This window comes from Balaenoptera borealis (assembly GCF_965194805.1).
Source record: "Balaenoptera borealis genome assembly, chromosome: 4".
Lineage (NCBI taxonomy): Eukaryota > Metazoa > Chordata > Mammalia > Artiodactyla > Balaenopteridae > Balaenoptera > Balaenoptera borealis.
The window spans coordinates 116521880-116539013 of NC_138861.1; the positions used below are offsets into that span (position 1 = coordinate 116521880).

The following is a 17134-nucleotide window of genomic DNA, read 5'->3' on the forward strand; positions in this document are numbered from 1 at the left end:
AAACTTTGCTAGTGCAAAACACTGTGCATACATGGCTTAACAAATATGTGCATATTTGTTAGATGAGAGTTTAAAACTGAAGGATCAAAGGAAGTTTCTACGAAATTCTGTAGATATTGCTAAATCCTCCTGTATGGTATTTGTATTAGTTTTGGCTCCTGAGAACCATGCGACAGCATGTCTGTTTCCCCCATATGCTTGCCAATGTAGTGTATTATTAAAGTTTTTGTTCGTTGCCAATTTGAAAAAAAAAACTGTATCTTGTTGCAGTCTTAATTTGCATTTCTTTTTATAAGTTATGATGGACATTTTAAAAATATTTAACAGCCACTTGCATTTCATTTTCTGTGAACTGTCCATGTCCTTGGCTCATTTTTCCTGTTTGATGGTTGGTCTTTTCCCTGTCAATTTGTATGAGTCCTATATATTAAGTATTATGTAACTTTTAACTTTGCTATGGGTTTATTTTTACATGCACAAATTTTATTGAACTTCCTCATCTTTTATGGCTTCTAGATTTTGTGTCACAAAGAACTTGTCCAGTCATTAGATTGTTTTTTTTAAGTTTTCTCAGGCTGTTTTTAATTTTTTTAGGGTTTTGTTTTCCATATTCAGAATTTAAATCCATCTAGAATACATTTTGGTATAAGATGTAAGGGACCGATCCAACTGTATCATTTTTTCAGAAAACTATTCCATTGTTCTAATATATTTATTTGAAATGCCATCATTACCTCATACTATATTTCTATGTGTGTTTGAATCTATTTCTGGACATTCTATTCTATTCCATTGGTCTTATAAACACTCTATTATCTATTTATGTGCAAGTACAAGCTGTTTTAAGTACAGTAGAGCTTTTGTTGCTTTTTATTATCTTTCCATTTGGCTCCCGCCCTGCCCAAGCCCCATTATGATTCTCTTTCAGATTATTCCTGGTTATCCAGTTTGTTTATTTTTCCACATGAACTTTAGAGTCAGCTTCTTAATTCCTCAACCCATTCTTATAGTATTTTTATGAAAATACATTAAATGAATAGATTAATTTGACAACTATACAAGAACATATTATATCTTTCTACTTGTTTTGTTTTCGTGTTTGTGTATCCCTCAGTATTGTTTTAACGTTTTATTCAGATAGGTCTTTCACATTTCTTTTTAAGTTTATTCTTAGTATTTTTAAAATATTTTTTCTATTACAGTTTTTTATTCCACCATAGCTTCTGACTGGCTGTTGATTTTTATTCTAGCTACTTTACTGTCATCTGTAACAGTTTTTCAGTTGATTCTCTTAGTTGGCCAGTATACAATCTTATTCTCTGCAAATGATAACTTTAGTGTTGCTTCCCAGTGTTTGTTTCTTCCTCTGTTTCATTTTTCTTGGTTAGTAAGCAATGGCTATTTTAATAGAGCTTTTTTATAGCCCAAAGGGAAAATAGTCTTGATTTTTTTTTTCTACTTATAGCCTTAAAATAAATTTAATGAGAAAAACTGTGGGAAAATAAAGCAGGACTCTATAATGAATGGGGCAGCATTCACTTTATATAATGGATTATTTTTGCTTTTTTAGTGCCCATTTCTTCCTGCTTTCCCTATCATTTGGACTTTGAAATCTCCATCAGTATTGATCTCAAAAATGTTTGAATGAATGACTGAATAAAGAAATGATCACAAGATGAGCAAATTTATATCAATCTGGTGAAACTGATTGGATACTCAGTCTAAGCACAAAAATAAACAGAGTAGGATATTTTACTTTTTCTTTTTTAAAGGAATTCCTTTATTTTTATTTTTTATTTATTTTATTTATTTATTTATTTTTGGCTGTGTTGAGTCTTCATTTCTGTGCGAGGGCTTTCTCCAGTTGCGGCAAGCGGGGGCCACTCTTCATCGCGGTGCGCGGGCCTCTCACTATCGCGGCCTCTCCTGTTGCGGAGCACAGGCTCCAGACGTGCAGGCTCAGTAATTGTGGCTCACGGGCCTAGTTGCTCCGCGGCATGTGGGATCTTCCCAGACCAGAGCTCGAACCCGTGTCCCCTGCATTGGCAGGCAGATTCTCAACCACTGCGCCACCAGGGAAGTCCCAGAGTAGGATATTTTTAAGGAATTCACAGTCCAGTGAGAGAGAGTAAACAAAATACAGTTGAATGTGATATGCTCAGCAGTAGACCATATACAAGATCAAAAAACAGGATAAAACTGGGAGTGAGTAATTCTTTTGGAAAATCAAGGAAAAAATTCTAGGGGAGGTGATCTGAGACAGTTGTAGCCAGACACAGGAGTCACAGGGCACAGTAAGAGGACTAAGAAGGCCTTCTAGGCAGATAATACAACAGCATGGAGGTCTGAAACAGCTTACAATGTTTGGGTATTTATAAGCTGTTGTTATAGTTGGAGTATAATCTGTGGGAGGAAGTAGGAGGACAGAAAAATAGACACCTGCATATGAAAAACCATTTATATTAGGCAGGAATTCTCAAAAGAAGTAGGTGGCCAGATATTGTAGAGGAAAATATAGAATCACTTAGAAAAGGCATTTTATAAACTACACTTGCACCCCTCCCCCCTCCCCTGGAATGTCAACTCTGCAGAGACTGTGCCTTATCTTCCAGGTGTATTTGGGTAGAGTTTGAGAACTACTAATGCAGGCAATATGGAGTCAATAAAGTGTGTTAAGAAGGGTATGACATCAGATTTGCCTTTTAGAACATTCCCTTTGATAACAGTTTGAAGGATCCTTGAAGGACTGGGGAGAGGACAGGCTGGGCTCGGGAGAAATCTTTAAAAAGCTATTACAGTAGATAATGAAGCAAGATAATGTAGATCTGGCTACCAAGTGGCAGTGAAGATAATTCAAGGAATACATAGGAAATGGAATTGATAGAACTTAGCAAATGATTGGATATTGAAGGTGCTAGAGAAGAAAGAAAGGAGGTTGTCTTTCTCTATTTTTAGCATTTTGACAAAAAAAAATTATTTGGGAAGGAAGTTGATACTATTTACTAATACAGTATGAACTTCCCACATTAGCTGGTGATTTTGATCTTTGTTTACTGTGACCGTAAATATTTCAGAGTTGCTGGTAAGACAAGAATAATCATTTCCTGAGTAGCTCTTGGTTGTCACTCCGAGACATGAAAAAGAGTATCACAGTTTACTATGTCTAGGAATTCCAGTATTATTAATGCCACGATTCTTCTCTAAGGTGTACTGTTAGTGTTAGATATATATTAATGTACTTTAATTTTTGTTTCCATACGCTTTAGAATTCATTCAAAGGGCAGCCTTGTGGATGGCCCCGAAGCAAGCCTGATGGAACAGGATAGAACGAACCATGTTGAGGGCAACAGACTGAGTCCATTCCTGATACCGTCTTCTTCTCCCATTTGCCAGACAGAACCTCTGGCTATAAAGCTCCAGAATGGAAGCCCATTAACGAAGAGACCTTATCCAGAAGTAAATGGAGACACCAAGTGGCAGTCTTTCAAGAGTTATTATGGAATACCCCACATGAAAGGAAGCCAGAATAGTCGCGTGAGTCCGGACTTTATACAAGAAAGTAGAGGGTATTCCAGATGTTTGCAAAACGGAGGGATAAAACGCACAGTCAGTGAACCTTCTCTCTCTGGGCTCCATCAGAACAAGAAACTGAAACAAGACCAAAAGGCCAATGGAGAAAGAAAGAACTTCGGGGAAAGCCAAGAAAGAAATCCAGGCAAAGGCAGCAGTCAACCAAATGTCTCCGATGTGAGTGATAAGAGAGGATCTGTTAGCTCTGCAGCCCAAGAAAATGAAGTTAAAGATTTCACTGGTTTTTCATCGCATAACTGCAGTGGATCTGAAAATCCAGAGCTTCAGATTCTGAACCAACAGGAGGGGAAAAATGCTAAGTACCACGACAAGAACATTGTATTACTTCTTAAAAATAAGGCAGTGCTAATGCCTAATGGTGCTACAGTTTCTGCCTCTTCCATGGAAAACACACGTGGTGAACTCCTGGAAAAAACACTGTCTCAATATTATCCAGATTGTGTTTCCATCGCGGTGCAGAAAACCACATCTCACATACATGCCATTAACAGTCAGGCTACTAATGAGTTGTCCTGTGAGATCACTCACCCATCGCATACCTCAGGGCAGATCAATTTCCCACAGACCTCGAACTCTGAGCTGCCTCCAGAGCCAGCTGCAGTGGTGACCGAGGCCTGTGATGCCAATAGTGCCAGTAAACCAGCTGCAATGCTAGGGACCTGTCCCTTTCAGAAACCAGAACAACGAAAGTCAGTTTTTGAGATACGCCCATCTCCGGCAGAAAACAGTAACATCCAAGGAACCACAAAGCTAGTATCTGGTGAAGAATTCTGTTCAGGTTCCAGCAGCAATTTGCAGGCTCCTGGTGGCAGCTCTGAACGGTATTTAAAGCAAAATGAAATGAATGGTGCTTACTTCAAGCAAAGCTCAGTGTTCACTAAGGATTCCTTTTCTGCCACTACCACACCACCACCATCACAATTGCTTCTTCCTCCCCCTCCTCCTCTTCCGCAGGTTCCTCAGCTTCCTTCTGAAGGAAAAAGCACTCTGAATGATGGAGTTTTGGAAGAACACCATCACTACCCCAACCAAAGTAACACAGCTCTTTTAAGGGAAGTGAAAATAGAGGGTCAACACGAGGCACCGCCATCCCAGAGTCCTACTCCCTCTACACAAGTATCCAACCCCTCTCCGATGCTTCCAGAAAGGCCTCAGAATTATTGTGTTAACAAGAATGGCATACGGACTCCAGGGACAGTGACGGTTCCATTGTGTTCTGAGAAAACAAGACAACTCTCAGAACATCTCAAACATAACCCACCAATTCTTGGTAGCAGTGGAGATGCACAGGATCACTGCCAGCAGTTGATGGGACACAAAGAGCAAGAGCTCTTCAAGAGTCAAGACAAGGAACAAACACGAGACCCTGTGCTCCCAACACAGCCCTATCTGAAACCAGGATGGATTGAATTGAAGGCCCCTCACTATCGTCAGGCAGAATCCCATCTAAAATGTAATGAGGCAACCCTGCGGTCAATTCTTCAGTATCATCAGTCCAACCCCTCCCATCAAATGACCTCCAAACAATACACTGGAAATTCCAACGTGCCTGGGGGGCTCCCAGGGCAAGCTTACACCCAGAAAATAATGCAGCCGGAGCAGAGGCCACCAAGGTACCAAGCTGAGATGAATCAAGGGCAGTCTCAAGGTACAGTGGACCAGCATCTCCAGTTCCAGAAACCCTCACTCCAGGTGCACTTCTCCAAGACAGACCCTTCACCCGAAGCTCACAGACAGTCAGTCTGTGCCCTGAGGTGTCATTTCCAGCAAAGACCAGATCCCCAAACTGAGAAACTCATGCCCCCAACATTAAAACGGCACTTGAATCAACAGGCTTCCGAGACTGACCCATTCTCAAACTCACACCTTTCGCAACATAAGCCTCAGAAACAGGCAGCACAAACACAACCATCCCAGACTTCACATCTCTCTCAAAACCAGCAACAGCAGCAAAAATTACAGATGAAGAATAAAGAACAAATGCCCCAGACCTTTTCTCATCCCCAAGGCAACAGTGATCAGCAAAGAGAAGGATCATTCTTTAGCCAGATTAAAGTAGAAGAATGCTTTCGTGGTGAAGATCAACATTCAAAATCAAGTGAGTTCCAGACTCATAATCCCCAAGTGGGACTGGAGCAAGTACTGAATATGAATAGTATAAATTCCCCCTATGGTCAGATCTTGAAGTCAAATGCAAGCAAAGTGCAGATTTCTTGTTCAAACAATATACACGTAGTTGCAGAAAATAAAGAACAGACTGTAAATTCTGAACTCTTTGCGGGAAACAAGATCCCAAACTTGCATCACATGCAATATTTTCCAAATAATGTGACCCCAAAGCAAGATGTTCTTCACAGGTGCTTTCAAGAACAAGAACAGAAGTCTCAACAAGCTTCAGTTCTACAGGGATATAAAAATAGAAACCAAGATATGTCTAGTCAACAAGCTGTACAGCTCGCTCAGCAAAGGTACCTGATGCAAAACCAAGCAAATGCGTTCCCTTTGCCCAATCAGGCAGGAAGTCACATTCAGACCCTGCCCCAGAAGGACATCCAAAAGCATGCTGCTCTAAGGTGGCACCTTTTGCAGAAGCAAGAACAGCAGCAAACACAACAACTCCAAGCCGAGTCTTGCCATAGTCAGATGCAAAGGCCAATTAAGGTCGAACCTGGATCCAAGCCCCACGCCTGTATGCGCCTCATGTCAGCACAGCCAGAAAACACAATGTGGAAAAAGATACCCAAGCAAGAGATTCCACCTCCGAGCTGTGATAACATGCAGCAGCGGAGCATCCTTGAGACCATGGAGCAGCATCTGAAGCAATTTCAGGTCAAATCATTATTTGACCATAAGGCTCTTGCTCTAAAATCACAGAAGCAAGTAAAAATAGAAATGTCAGGGCCAGTCACAGTTTTAACTAGACAAACCACTGCTGCAGAACTTGATAGCCACACCCCAGCTTTAGAGCAGCAAGCAATGCCTTCCTCAGAAAAGACACCAACCAAAAGAACAGCTGGTTCTGTTCTCAATAATTTTTTAGAGTCACCTTCCAAATTACTAGATACTCCTATAAAAAATTTATTGGATACACCTGTCAAGACTCAGTATGATTTCCCATCATGCAGATGTGTAGGTAAGTGCCAGAAATGTACTGAGACACATGGTGTTTATCCAGAATTAGCAAATTTATCTTCAGATATGGGATTTTTCTTTCTTTTTAAAAATTTTGAGTCTGGCAGCAATTTGTGAAGGCTCATAAAAACCTGAAGCTTACATTTCTTGTCTTTAAATTACAGATGCTTGTGCTGTGCAAGACAGAACTTCACTTACATTCAGTTTTTCAAAAAAATTAAAAAATTGTGCATGCTCATTTGTCCCTCCCTTCAAACCGTTTAAAATATAAAGGTATCTGTTTTAGCCTAATCAGTCTAGTTAACTCTTTGTATATCATCTCCTGGACAGATAGCCAGGCAGTAAAAACACCTTGTTAAAATGAGAAACTAACTGCCATATGCAAACTAATGTAGGAGCTTTTAATATTTTTTAATTCAAGATTGAGTGTATTAGTAGTTTTACAAGATTAACTTTTATAATCGATAAGGGGACATTATCATCTTCTGTCTTGGTGACTTAGGGGAAATTTTAATGCCAAAGTTCTGAATATTCATAAAGTTGCCCTTTCTCCGTGTATACATTTGAAACATTGTGTGATTTATATTTGATATTTTCTCTTTAAAAGTTTCATCTTTTTGATAGAAAATATGGTATTTCTCTTTCTTTTTTTAAACAAGCATCTTTTTGTTAAAATTCAAGATGCATGATAGGTCTGTTGGAATAGGGAAACTTTTTGCTGATTGATGCAGATATATATGTATATATATATAAATATATAAATATATATATATATATATATATATATATATATGGAGATCTTAATTATAGCTACTCAGCTTGGATACAGTAGAAGACATTTGTAAAAACCAGCGTTCAGCTAATGTGGCTAATGGTCCACCCACTTTATGTCATTCCTCTTAAAATGGGACACTCCACATTTTATAGAAGGATGGAGGGAAGACCCATACTGCCCCTTTGTGTGTGGGTAATATTATTGCCTCACTGACCTAATGTGCCACACATGTCATAGACAACATTGGGTAAGTTATACTCATCTTCACACCCTTCTCCTATCACACAAACCTTTTTTCCCCACTTTTCATCTTTGATAGTTTACAAGAGCCTCTTCCTTTTATCTGACCCTCTCTTCAATATTTTCTCGCATCATAAGTTGTTCTAAAGTAGTACATACAATATGGGTCTGGATTGAATGTTCTTATTTTCAAAACAAAGTGATCGAATATGGTGGGGAAACGAGAGGAGAAAAAGGTATCTTGACAATAAACTGAACAAAATCCTGGGGGTGAGATAGGACAGGAAATTTTATTTTTAATCTTTTAACATCCAAGTAACAGGCAGGCTTCTAGTAAGCTGTAACTTTTTTTTTCTTCAGTTTAAAAAATTGGATTGTAGTTGATATTACATATAATATAGTCTAATTCCCTCCCTGTTTATTTAGTTCCACTTACTTGATTTAAAATAATTCCTTATCCCATATCTGAAATGTAATTTAATATATTTTTATCCAACAGGCAGAATGGACATATACTTAATTATTTGGCACATTTTCTAATAGATTAGTCCATCAGTTTACTCATTTTAAAGGAAAAAAATGTTTAAAGTCACATTTAGGACCTTTAATGTACAGGTGGGGGATAAGCTTTGTGGATGTAGCCTTTATATTTAGTATAATTGAGGTCTAAAATAATAATCTTCTATTATCTCAACAGAGCAAATTATTGAAAAAGATGAAGGTCCTTTTTATACCCATCTAGGAGCAGGTCCTAATGTGGCAGCTATTAGAGAAATCATGGAAGAAAGGTAATTAACGCAAAGGCACAGGGCAGATTAACGTTTATCCTTTTGTATATGTCAGAATTTTTCCAGCTTTCACATACAAAGCAGTCAACAATTGTAAATTGAGTAATTATTAGTAGGCTTAGCTATTCCAGGGTTGCCAGCACTACACACTGTGCTATTCACCAGAGAGTCACAATATTTGACAGGACTAATAGTCTGCAAGCTGGCATAGGCTGCCCACTTTGAGATGGATGCCAGAAAAACCCAGGCATGAACAAGAACCAACCAGCCAGCCAGCCTGCCAGGCGCAAGGGTGCTGGCACAGGCTGCAAAGAGAGCGCCCACTCTGGTTTTCCCACTTGATGATAAAAAAGGAAAAGGGGGGAAAGGTGGTATAAGAAAGGAACCATTGAGTTAAATTCACCTGGAGTTGTAAATGAGTAGTTATCTCCAAGGAAGTTGTCCGTTAGTATGAGCAGAGGGCAAGAGTGATACACTGAATAGAAATAGAGACAGACTCTATTTATAGCTGCATTTTTTTTTAACTGTCAGTCATAGGTATGCAAGTACTTACCTGAATCTACACAGTTACTCCTGCATGTCATCTTGCAGACTTGAAGACTGTTATGAGCAAGATAACCAATGCAGAGAGAGACTTTCATATAGGTATCCACAGCTCTGAGCTGTTATTACGCTAGGGTGCCTTTTCTTTAAGAGATAGGAGTTTTTATCATTAAAATACATTAGGAGACATTCTGGGCAGCAAGGACATATTCTATATCATTGTTGCCCCAAATTCAAATTATTCATTTCTAAATTAGCACATAGAAATTCACTAAATAATCATCTAGTAGCCTGGCAGAAATAGTGAATTTCCCTAAGTGCCCTCTTTTATTAGCAAGGAGTAAGTAGTGCTTTGGTCATAAGGGAAAATATAATCTATTTCTAGAATTATCCTATATTTTCAAAATTGCTGGATACTAGTTATTTGCCAGCCTTTTAAAAAATGAGAGATTCTTAGAGAAACAGTTCTAACTAAAATCTTATGATTCCCCAAGTTTTAAAATAACTAAATTTAGTAAAGGACAAATAGTACGTATCTTAGAAGACTGAATTTAACAAACTTTAAAAAGTTTTGTGCTTGGTGAAATTATGTATAAAAATAAGCTTTCCCATTATTTTTACCCATCATATAATTTCAAAATAGTTCATTACAATTATCAGTATATTTTGATACTGAAGAAATACAAGGCTTAAAGTCTATTATCCAGTTTGCTTGGCTTAGTTCTGTTTTTCAAAAATAAACTATTCATTTCTCAGGATGTGGCCATAGAGTAAAATTATGCTCAAATGTTCAATATTTTGATTGCCTCTTAGATTCATTTGCTAATTTTATGTGTGTGTGTTTTTCTGTGGATTTCTTTAAGGTTTGGACAGAAGGGTAAAGCTATTAGGATTGAAAGAGTCATCTATACTGGTAAAGAAGGCAAAAGTTCTCAGGGATGTCCTATTGCCAAATGGGTAAGTGTGACTTGACAAGGCCTTTGGTCTTCAGTCTTGGGCATTTTGATTCATTCATCTAACCCTGGGAATTGGGTTATCAGATCAGAGAATCATTTATGCCAGTTGAAAGGAATATTGCTTATATTTATCATGTGTCATCTCCTAAGAAAAGGGCAGATTAGTATAAAATCATGTACAAACTGTATTTAATTGAAAGAATTTAATAGTGAGGAAGAGGTCTGTTCAAGTGCCTGCTAGAAGTGTAATTCTTCCCGGCATGTGAGGAAGAGGTCCTTAATCCTTTAAGTACCTGCAGTTAATCTTTATCTTGTCATTTTTGAAGACCTTGAACTTTGAGGTCTTGATTGTCTTCCATCTAGCTCTGGCTTTAGTGCAGGGAGCATTGTCCCCACTGTACTGGGTCGAGTCTGCTACACCCCGAGTGCTTTTGCATCTCTCCCAGTTCTGACCCCAGGGTAGGCCCTGACGTTATAATGGGCAGCAAAAGGCAAGTTGCAGGTGCCGGTAAATGTCGCCCAAATTGTGACCCAGACTTGAGAAAATATACAGACGTCAATCAATGCTCTCATCTGCTGCAAGTGACCCTTGTTTTGTTTTGGTTGGGGTGGTGGGTGTTGGGGTGGAATGGTGACCCGAACAGGTGGTTCGCAGAAGCTGCAGCGAGGAGAAGCTACTGTGCTTGGTGCGGGAGCGAGCTGGCCACACCTGCGAGGCTGCGGTGATTGTGATTCTCATCCTGGTGTGGGAAGGAATCCCACTCTCTCTGGCTGACAAACTGTACTCCGAGCTCACCGAGACACTGAGGAAATACGGCACGCTCACCAATCGTCGGTGTGCCCTGAATGAAGAGTAAGTGCATCCCAGGCCTCTCCTCTCTTTCCACTGCTAGGAGAGCTTAATTGTCGGTTTGAGGGCAGAGAGTTGAACCTGCGTTTTCACATTTACAAAACAGGGATCAAAATGCCTGCTTCACAGCCATGCAGTAGGAACTTGCACTTGCCAGTGCTAACATGGATACTTCGAAGCAATTTCATTTACTAATATTTTGTACCTTCAGACAGCGTAGCTATGAGTTAGAAGCAGCTTGCTGGAAATCTGCGTGTCTGTACCCACAAACTCAACCGTACCATAAACCTGAAAATATTTGTGTGTCCGCTTACGCAAGTGACAACTGTTTTGTGTGCCTAGTCACCACGTTAGTAAGTATTGACACCACTTCTGTGTCGCAGTATCTGACACAGGTGAGAAACTTTAGGATTCCCAGGTCAAGGACTTTATATGTAGCAAACATAAAAATACAAGGCTTATCTATAGAAGTTCTGTAGAAACAAACTGATTTTGACTTCACTGCAATCTAGTCCATTATTTCCATAATAATAATCAAAATCACTTCCACTTTTACTGCTACTAAATAATCAAGAAATTAGTGGCTATGGATGGGCATTATTTTCAAGGAATATAAAAATTTGGAATAGGAGAGCAAGGTATGCAGTTAAATATATTTAATGCATCCAAGTGCTGGTATGGTTTTGTTTGTGTTTTTTGTTTTTTAACCTTATCTACTTGCAGGAAGTTTACATCTTCACTTGGAGAAAGCTTAATTTTTTATTTTCCTTCTGCTATGCTATTCTTGTATATCATTAAAAGAATACAGGAAAATTCACAGTGCTGCACTGAAATCTTATGTAGCTATTTTACTCACAGTCAGTACTAAAATAATTTTAATATTGCACTTTTTTCTTAGTTTTTAAAATTTTTTTGGCTGCGTCGGGTCTTAGTTGAGGCATGCAGGATCTTTCGTTGTGGCGCGGGCTTCCCTCTAGTTGTGGCGTGCAGGTTTTCTCTTCTCTAGTTGTGGTGCACGGGCTCTAGGGCACGTGGGCTCTGTAGTTCGCGGCACGCAGGGTCTCCCGCTGAGGCGCGCGAGCTCAGTAGTCACGGCGCACGGGCTCAGTCACCCCGCGGCACGTGGGATCTTAGTTCCCTGACCAGGGATCAAACCCACATCCCCTACATTGGAAGGCAGATTCTTTACCACTGGACCACCAGGGAAGTCCCTGCACTTCTTCCTTTAGTCACCTTTCTTCTGCATCCACCAAACTACAAAAGAGTTTACTGAGCTTATGGAAATATTGTGCTGCTCATTGCAACAATGCATTGCTAACCAAATTTGTCCTTTTGCTATTACTCTAACTGGTATGGTTTTACTGTATGTTAACATAGGTTCTCCCTCTGGGTCATTGGGGGTGGGTAGGGAGGGTTGCAAATCAACTATAAATAATCTGTTTAGGAAAGTTACTTTTCCTGTATGAAAGTGTGGCTTGGCTTTCTATGACAGTCATGATCCCAAAGTGTCATGGTGTGTACCTCAAGGCCATCAACCCACTTTTACAAATGATAGGTTGGAAGGTAGAAGTTGCTGATTCATAAGACATGACTCAAACTTGTGACTGACTGCTTTAGGTATAAAGTAATATTCCATTTACCCTAACATCCCTTGTTTCTCCTTTAAAAAAATGTATTTAGGTGTCTTTAATCAGAAAGAAAATGAAAGTTAAGGCATCTTGAGCTGATGTTGGTGATAGCATTTTTCTCAGGAATTCAGCGACACTGCCTTGTTTTTGTAAAGCAGACTTCCTCTTAGACTTGGTAGCTGGAACTTCTAAACCACCAAAGAAGTTCTTGTGAAAATGACATTTGTTTTATTTAAATTTCTTGAAGTTTCTTGCAAACTACATTTCACATTCTTTGTAATTGATTTAGTTTTTATTAATATTATACATCTCTGTTATTTTTCCCCTGAAGGCTTTTCTTTGATTCCTATAAATGCCATTGTCTGAAATAGAATTTCTTTCTATATGTCAGAGTCTATGTTAAGAACTTTCCTAAATTATGTTATTTTGCATTTGAAAACCATGAATGATGATTGGGCCAGGGTCTAAGAAAAACTTAATTTGTTTAACTGGTCTAAATAGGGACAAGAACAAAACTATTAAAAGATGTGCTTCAAATATTGACATTTGGGGCTTCCCTGGTGGCGCAGTGGTTAAGAATCTGCCTGCCAATGCAGGGGACACAGGTTCGAGCCCTGGTCTGGGAGGATCCCACATGCCACGGAGCAACTAAGCCCGTGTGCCACAACTACTGAGCCTGCGCGTCTGGAGCCTGTGCTCCGCAACGGGAGAGGCCGCGACAGTGAGTGGCCCGCGCACCGCGATGAAGAGTGGCCCCCACTTGCCGCAACTGGAGAAAGCCCTCGCACAGAAACGAAGACCTAACACAGCCAAAAATAAATTAAAAAAAAAAAAAATTGACATTTTAAAGGCCAATCTGTATACTTTTGCTTAACTTCGTCTGTCATTTCAAGGTAAAGATGAGTAGTGATTTAGATGATGTTCTAGCTTTGGGCTACCTGTACTTAGAGCGAGTTTCCAAAAACAAAAAATATACTTGAGGTACATGATTCAAATAGACACTTAACCAATGGCAATAGAGACTTCACTCTGATATAGCTTTTGAAGTTTCTTCTACCCTATAAAATAAGTTTTATTTTATGTCTGGCAAAAGTTAAAATTACGATTTTTTTGTGAAGAATGGAGTGTAATCTCAAATTGGGGCTGCTGACTCATTTTAATATTCAAAGCTGTGGGACCCTCATCACTGAGTTCTTATAAATCCCAGTGCCCGCAGGCACCATAACCACCCACTGTGAGTCCAGAAAAGAACTCCGAGAGCATCTTCCAGTGGGAAAGTCAAAACGGATTTTTACATTTCCTTTGAGCCCAGCCAGCTGTTTCTCCTTTAAAGATTTCCCTTTGAGATTTTTATTTTATGACTAAGCCTAACCAATAATTTTTTGGCAAGTAAGAGTTGTGGGAGTGTATCTGTCATTATAAGGAAGTCAAAGCCAGAAATGTCTCTGCCATGCTGGGTGATATTAAACTTTTAAAGAAACTTTATATTATAAAAATTTTCAAATATACGTAAATGGAGGAATGCAGTATATTTATCACATTTTGCCAATACTATTCCATATATTCTGTGTGCCCCCCCCCCACTTCCTAACCCCATCCCCACCAGTGTTTTAAAGCAAAACAGAGGCCATATCATCTAAGCTATGTTCACTTCAGTGTGTATCATTAACAGATAAGGACTTGGTGTTTTACAATGTTGTGTTAGTTTCTACTGTACAGCAAAGTGAATCAGCTATATGTATACATATATTCCCTCTTTTTTGGATTTACTTCCCGTTTAGGCCACCACAGAGCACTGAGTAGAGTTCCCTGTGCTATACAGTAGGTTCTCATTAGTTATCTGTTTTATACATATTAGTGTATATAAGTCAATCCCAATCTCCCAATTCATCCCACCCATTCTTTCCCCCCCTTGGTGTCCATACGTTTTTTTCTCTATGTCAGTGTCTCTATTTCCGCCTTGCAAACAGGTTCATCTGTACCATTTTTCTAGATTCCACATATATGCATTAATACACGATATTTCTTTTTCTCTTTCTGACTTACTTCACTCTGTATGACAGTCTCTAGGTCCATCCATGTTGCTGCAAATGGCACAATTTTGTTCCCTCTTATGGCTAATATTCCATTGTATATATGTACCACATCTTCTCCATCCATTTCTCTGTTGATGGGCATTTAGGTTGCTTCCATGACCTGGCTATTGTAAACAGTGCTGCAATGAATATTGGGGTGCGTGTGTCTTTTTGAATCATGGTTTTCTCAGGGTATATGCCCAAGGACTTTTTTTTTTTTTTTGTAAGCAAAACCTAGTCACAGTGTCATTATCATTCATCTCAAAATTGAGTGATTCTTTAATATCATTTTACGTTCCGACCATGTTCAAATTCCCTAATTGGATACTGTTTCCAATGTACACATATATACACATATACATATTAGATATACATATATATAAAGTAAAACAATATTGACAAAAAGAAAGTCCATATCTTACATTTGATTGAGGGTTTTGAGTAGGTCCCAGTTCATGCCTATTGTCTAGTATAGTTATTGATAGAACTTCCTTTTACTCTCAAAAGTGTCCCAGTTTGTAAGATAAAGTATATGATTCACAAGGCTCTTTTACTTTATTATAGTTTCCCTTCTCTTTTTTATGAATTTATTTGTTAAAGAGACTGTATGACTTGCTTTGTAAAATTTCTCACATTCTGGATTTGGCTGTGCACACTTGCTTAACTTGTTCCTCTGTCACCAATATCGTACGTACACTGGTAGTTAGAGACTTAAATATGTATGTATACATGAATGTATATATTAGCAAAATGCTTCATAAGTGGTGATGAAATAATCTTAGTTCTTCATACCCATCAAGAGGGACATAATATCTGCTTTGTTCCATTTATAATGATGTTATGAGTGTTCAGCTGAGGAGTTGTTAGCTTGATCCACCCATCATAAAGTTTACTAGAAAACTTCTACCTAATGGTTTAGCACATCCACCGATGATTATTACCTGTTTCCATTAGTTTGCAAATTGATAATTTTCTTATTTTTTAAAGTATAAATTTGTTATGTACATTTAATTTATTTTGCTAGTTTTTCTATTCTTGCATAAGTTTAAATGGCTGATATAATTTTTAAATTTTGTTTTTTAAAATATTTATTTATTTATTTATTTATTATTTTTGGCTGCATTGGGTCTTCGTTACTGCGTGCAGGCTTTCTCTAGTTGCGGTGAGCAGGGGCTACTCTTCATTGCAGTGCGTGGGCTTCTTATTGCAGTGGCTTCTCTTGTTGCAGAGCACGGGCTCTAGGCACGCGGGCTTCAGTAGTTGTGGCACTCAGGCTCAGTAGTTGTAGTGCATAGGCTTAGTTGCTCCACGGCATGTGGGATCTTCCCGGACCAGGGATCGAACCTGTGTCCCCTACATTGGCAGGCAGATACTTAACCACTGTGCCACCAGGGAAGTCCCTTTTTTTTTTTACAGTTAGAAGTCCAAAGAGGTTGAGAGTGTTTTTAAAAATCTGTTGTATAGGTAAATATTTTTATTACAATTTCTCTGATTTGTTATTTAACCGTTAGCCAAGTTCTGAGCCATGTTAAAATTAGGCTGCAACGTAAAAATTCCAACAATATTTGAAAGGCCGCTATGAAAATAATGGTGCCTTTTCAGAAGCCACTTCATATAGGAAATCACCTTGAAGTCATTTTGTTATGTGTGAGTTTTTTCCATTTCTATATAATTCACACACCATAAAATTCACCCTTTTAAAGTATACAATACAGTGCATTAGTATATTCACAAAGTTGTACAACATTTTCATTGCTCCCAAAAGGAAACCTCAAAGCCATTAGGCGATCACTTCCCATTCTCCTCCCCCACTAAATGGCAACTACTAATCAACATTCTGTCTCTACAGATTTGCCTTTTCTGGGCTTTTCATATTAATAGAATCATACAATATTCTATTCAATCTGTCTGGCCTCTTTCACTTAGCATAATATGTGTTTTTAAATTTTTTTTTATTTTTATTTTTTTAAATTTTATTGGAGTATAGTTGATTTCCAATGTTGTGTTAGTTTCAGGTGTACAGCATAGTGATTCAGTTATACACATACATATATTCATTCTTTCTCAGGTTCTTTTCCCATATAGGTTATTATAGGTTATTCATTCTTTTTCAGATTCTTTTCCCACATTGAGTAGAGTTTCCTGTGCTATACAGTAGATCCATGTTGGTTATCCATTTTGTATATAGTAGTGTGTGTATGTTCATCCCAAGCTCCTAATTTATCCCTCCCCCCCACCACATTTCCCCTTTGGTCTCCAAAAGTTTGTTTTAAAAATCTGTGAGTTTGTTTCTGTTTTGTAAATCATTTTTTAAATATTCCACATATGAGTGATATCATATGATATTTATCTGACTTACTTCACTTAGCATGATAATCTCTAGGTCCACCCATGTTGCTACAAATGGCATTATTTTGTTCTGTTTTATGGCTGAGTAATATTCCATTGTATATATGTACCACATCTTTATCCATTCCTCTGTCGATGGACATTTAGGTTGCTTCCGTGTCTTGGCTGTTGTAAATTGTGCTGCAGTGAACACTGGGGTGCACGTAT

The 17134-nt window shown here is 38.5% G+C and overlaps 1 protein-coding gene across 5 annotated transcripts in view; it reads left to right on the forward strand.

Moving 5' to 3' along the window:
• TET2 (tet methylcytosine dioxygenase 2) overlaps positions 1-17134 on the forward strand; it is a 148112-nt gene that overhangs the window by 93978 nt on the left and 37000 nt on the right. For 4 of the 5 annotated variants that reach the window (XM_082389064.1, XM_082389063.1, XM_082389062.1 and 1 more), the window contains exons 3-6: positions 3267-6724; positions 8436-8526; positions 9933-10026; positions 10670-10878. In XM_082389064.1, the coding sequence (XP_082245190.1) occupies positions 3313-6724; positions 8436-8526; positions 9933-10026; positions 10670-10878 (3806 nt within the window). In that variant the 5' untranslated portion in view covers positions 3267-3312. The remainder of the gene's footprint in view (positions 1-3266; positions 6725-8435; positions 8527-9932; positions 10027-10669; positions 10879-17134) is intronic. The other variant, XR_014243642.1, reaches the window with a different exon arrangement.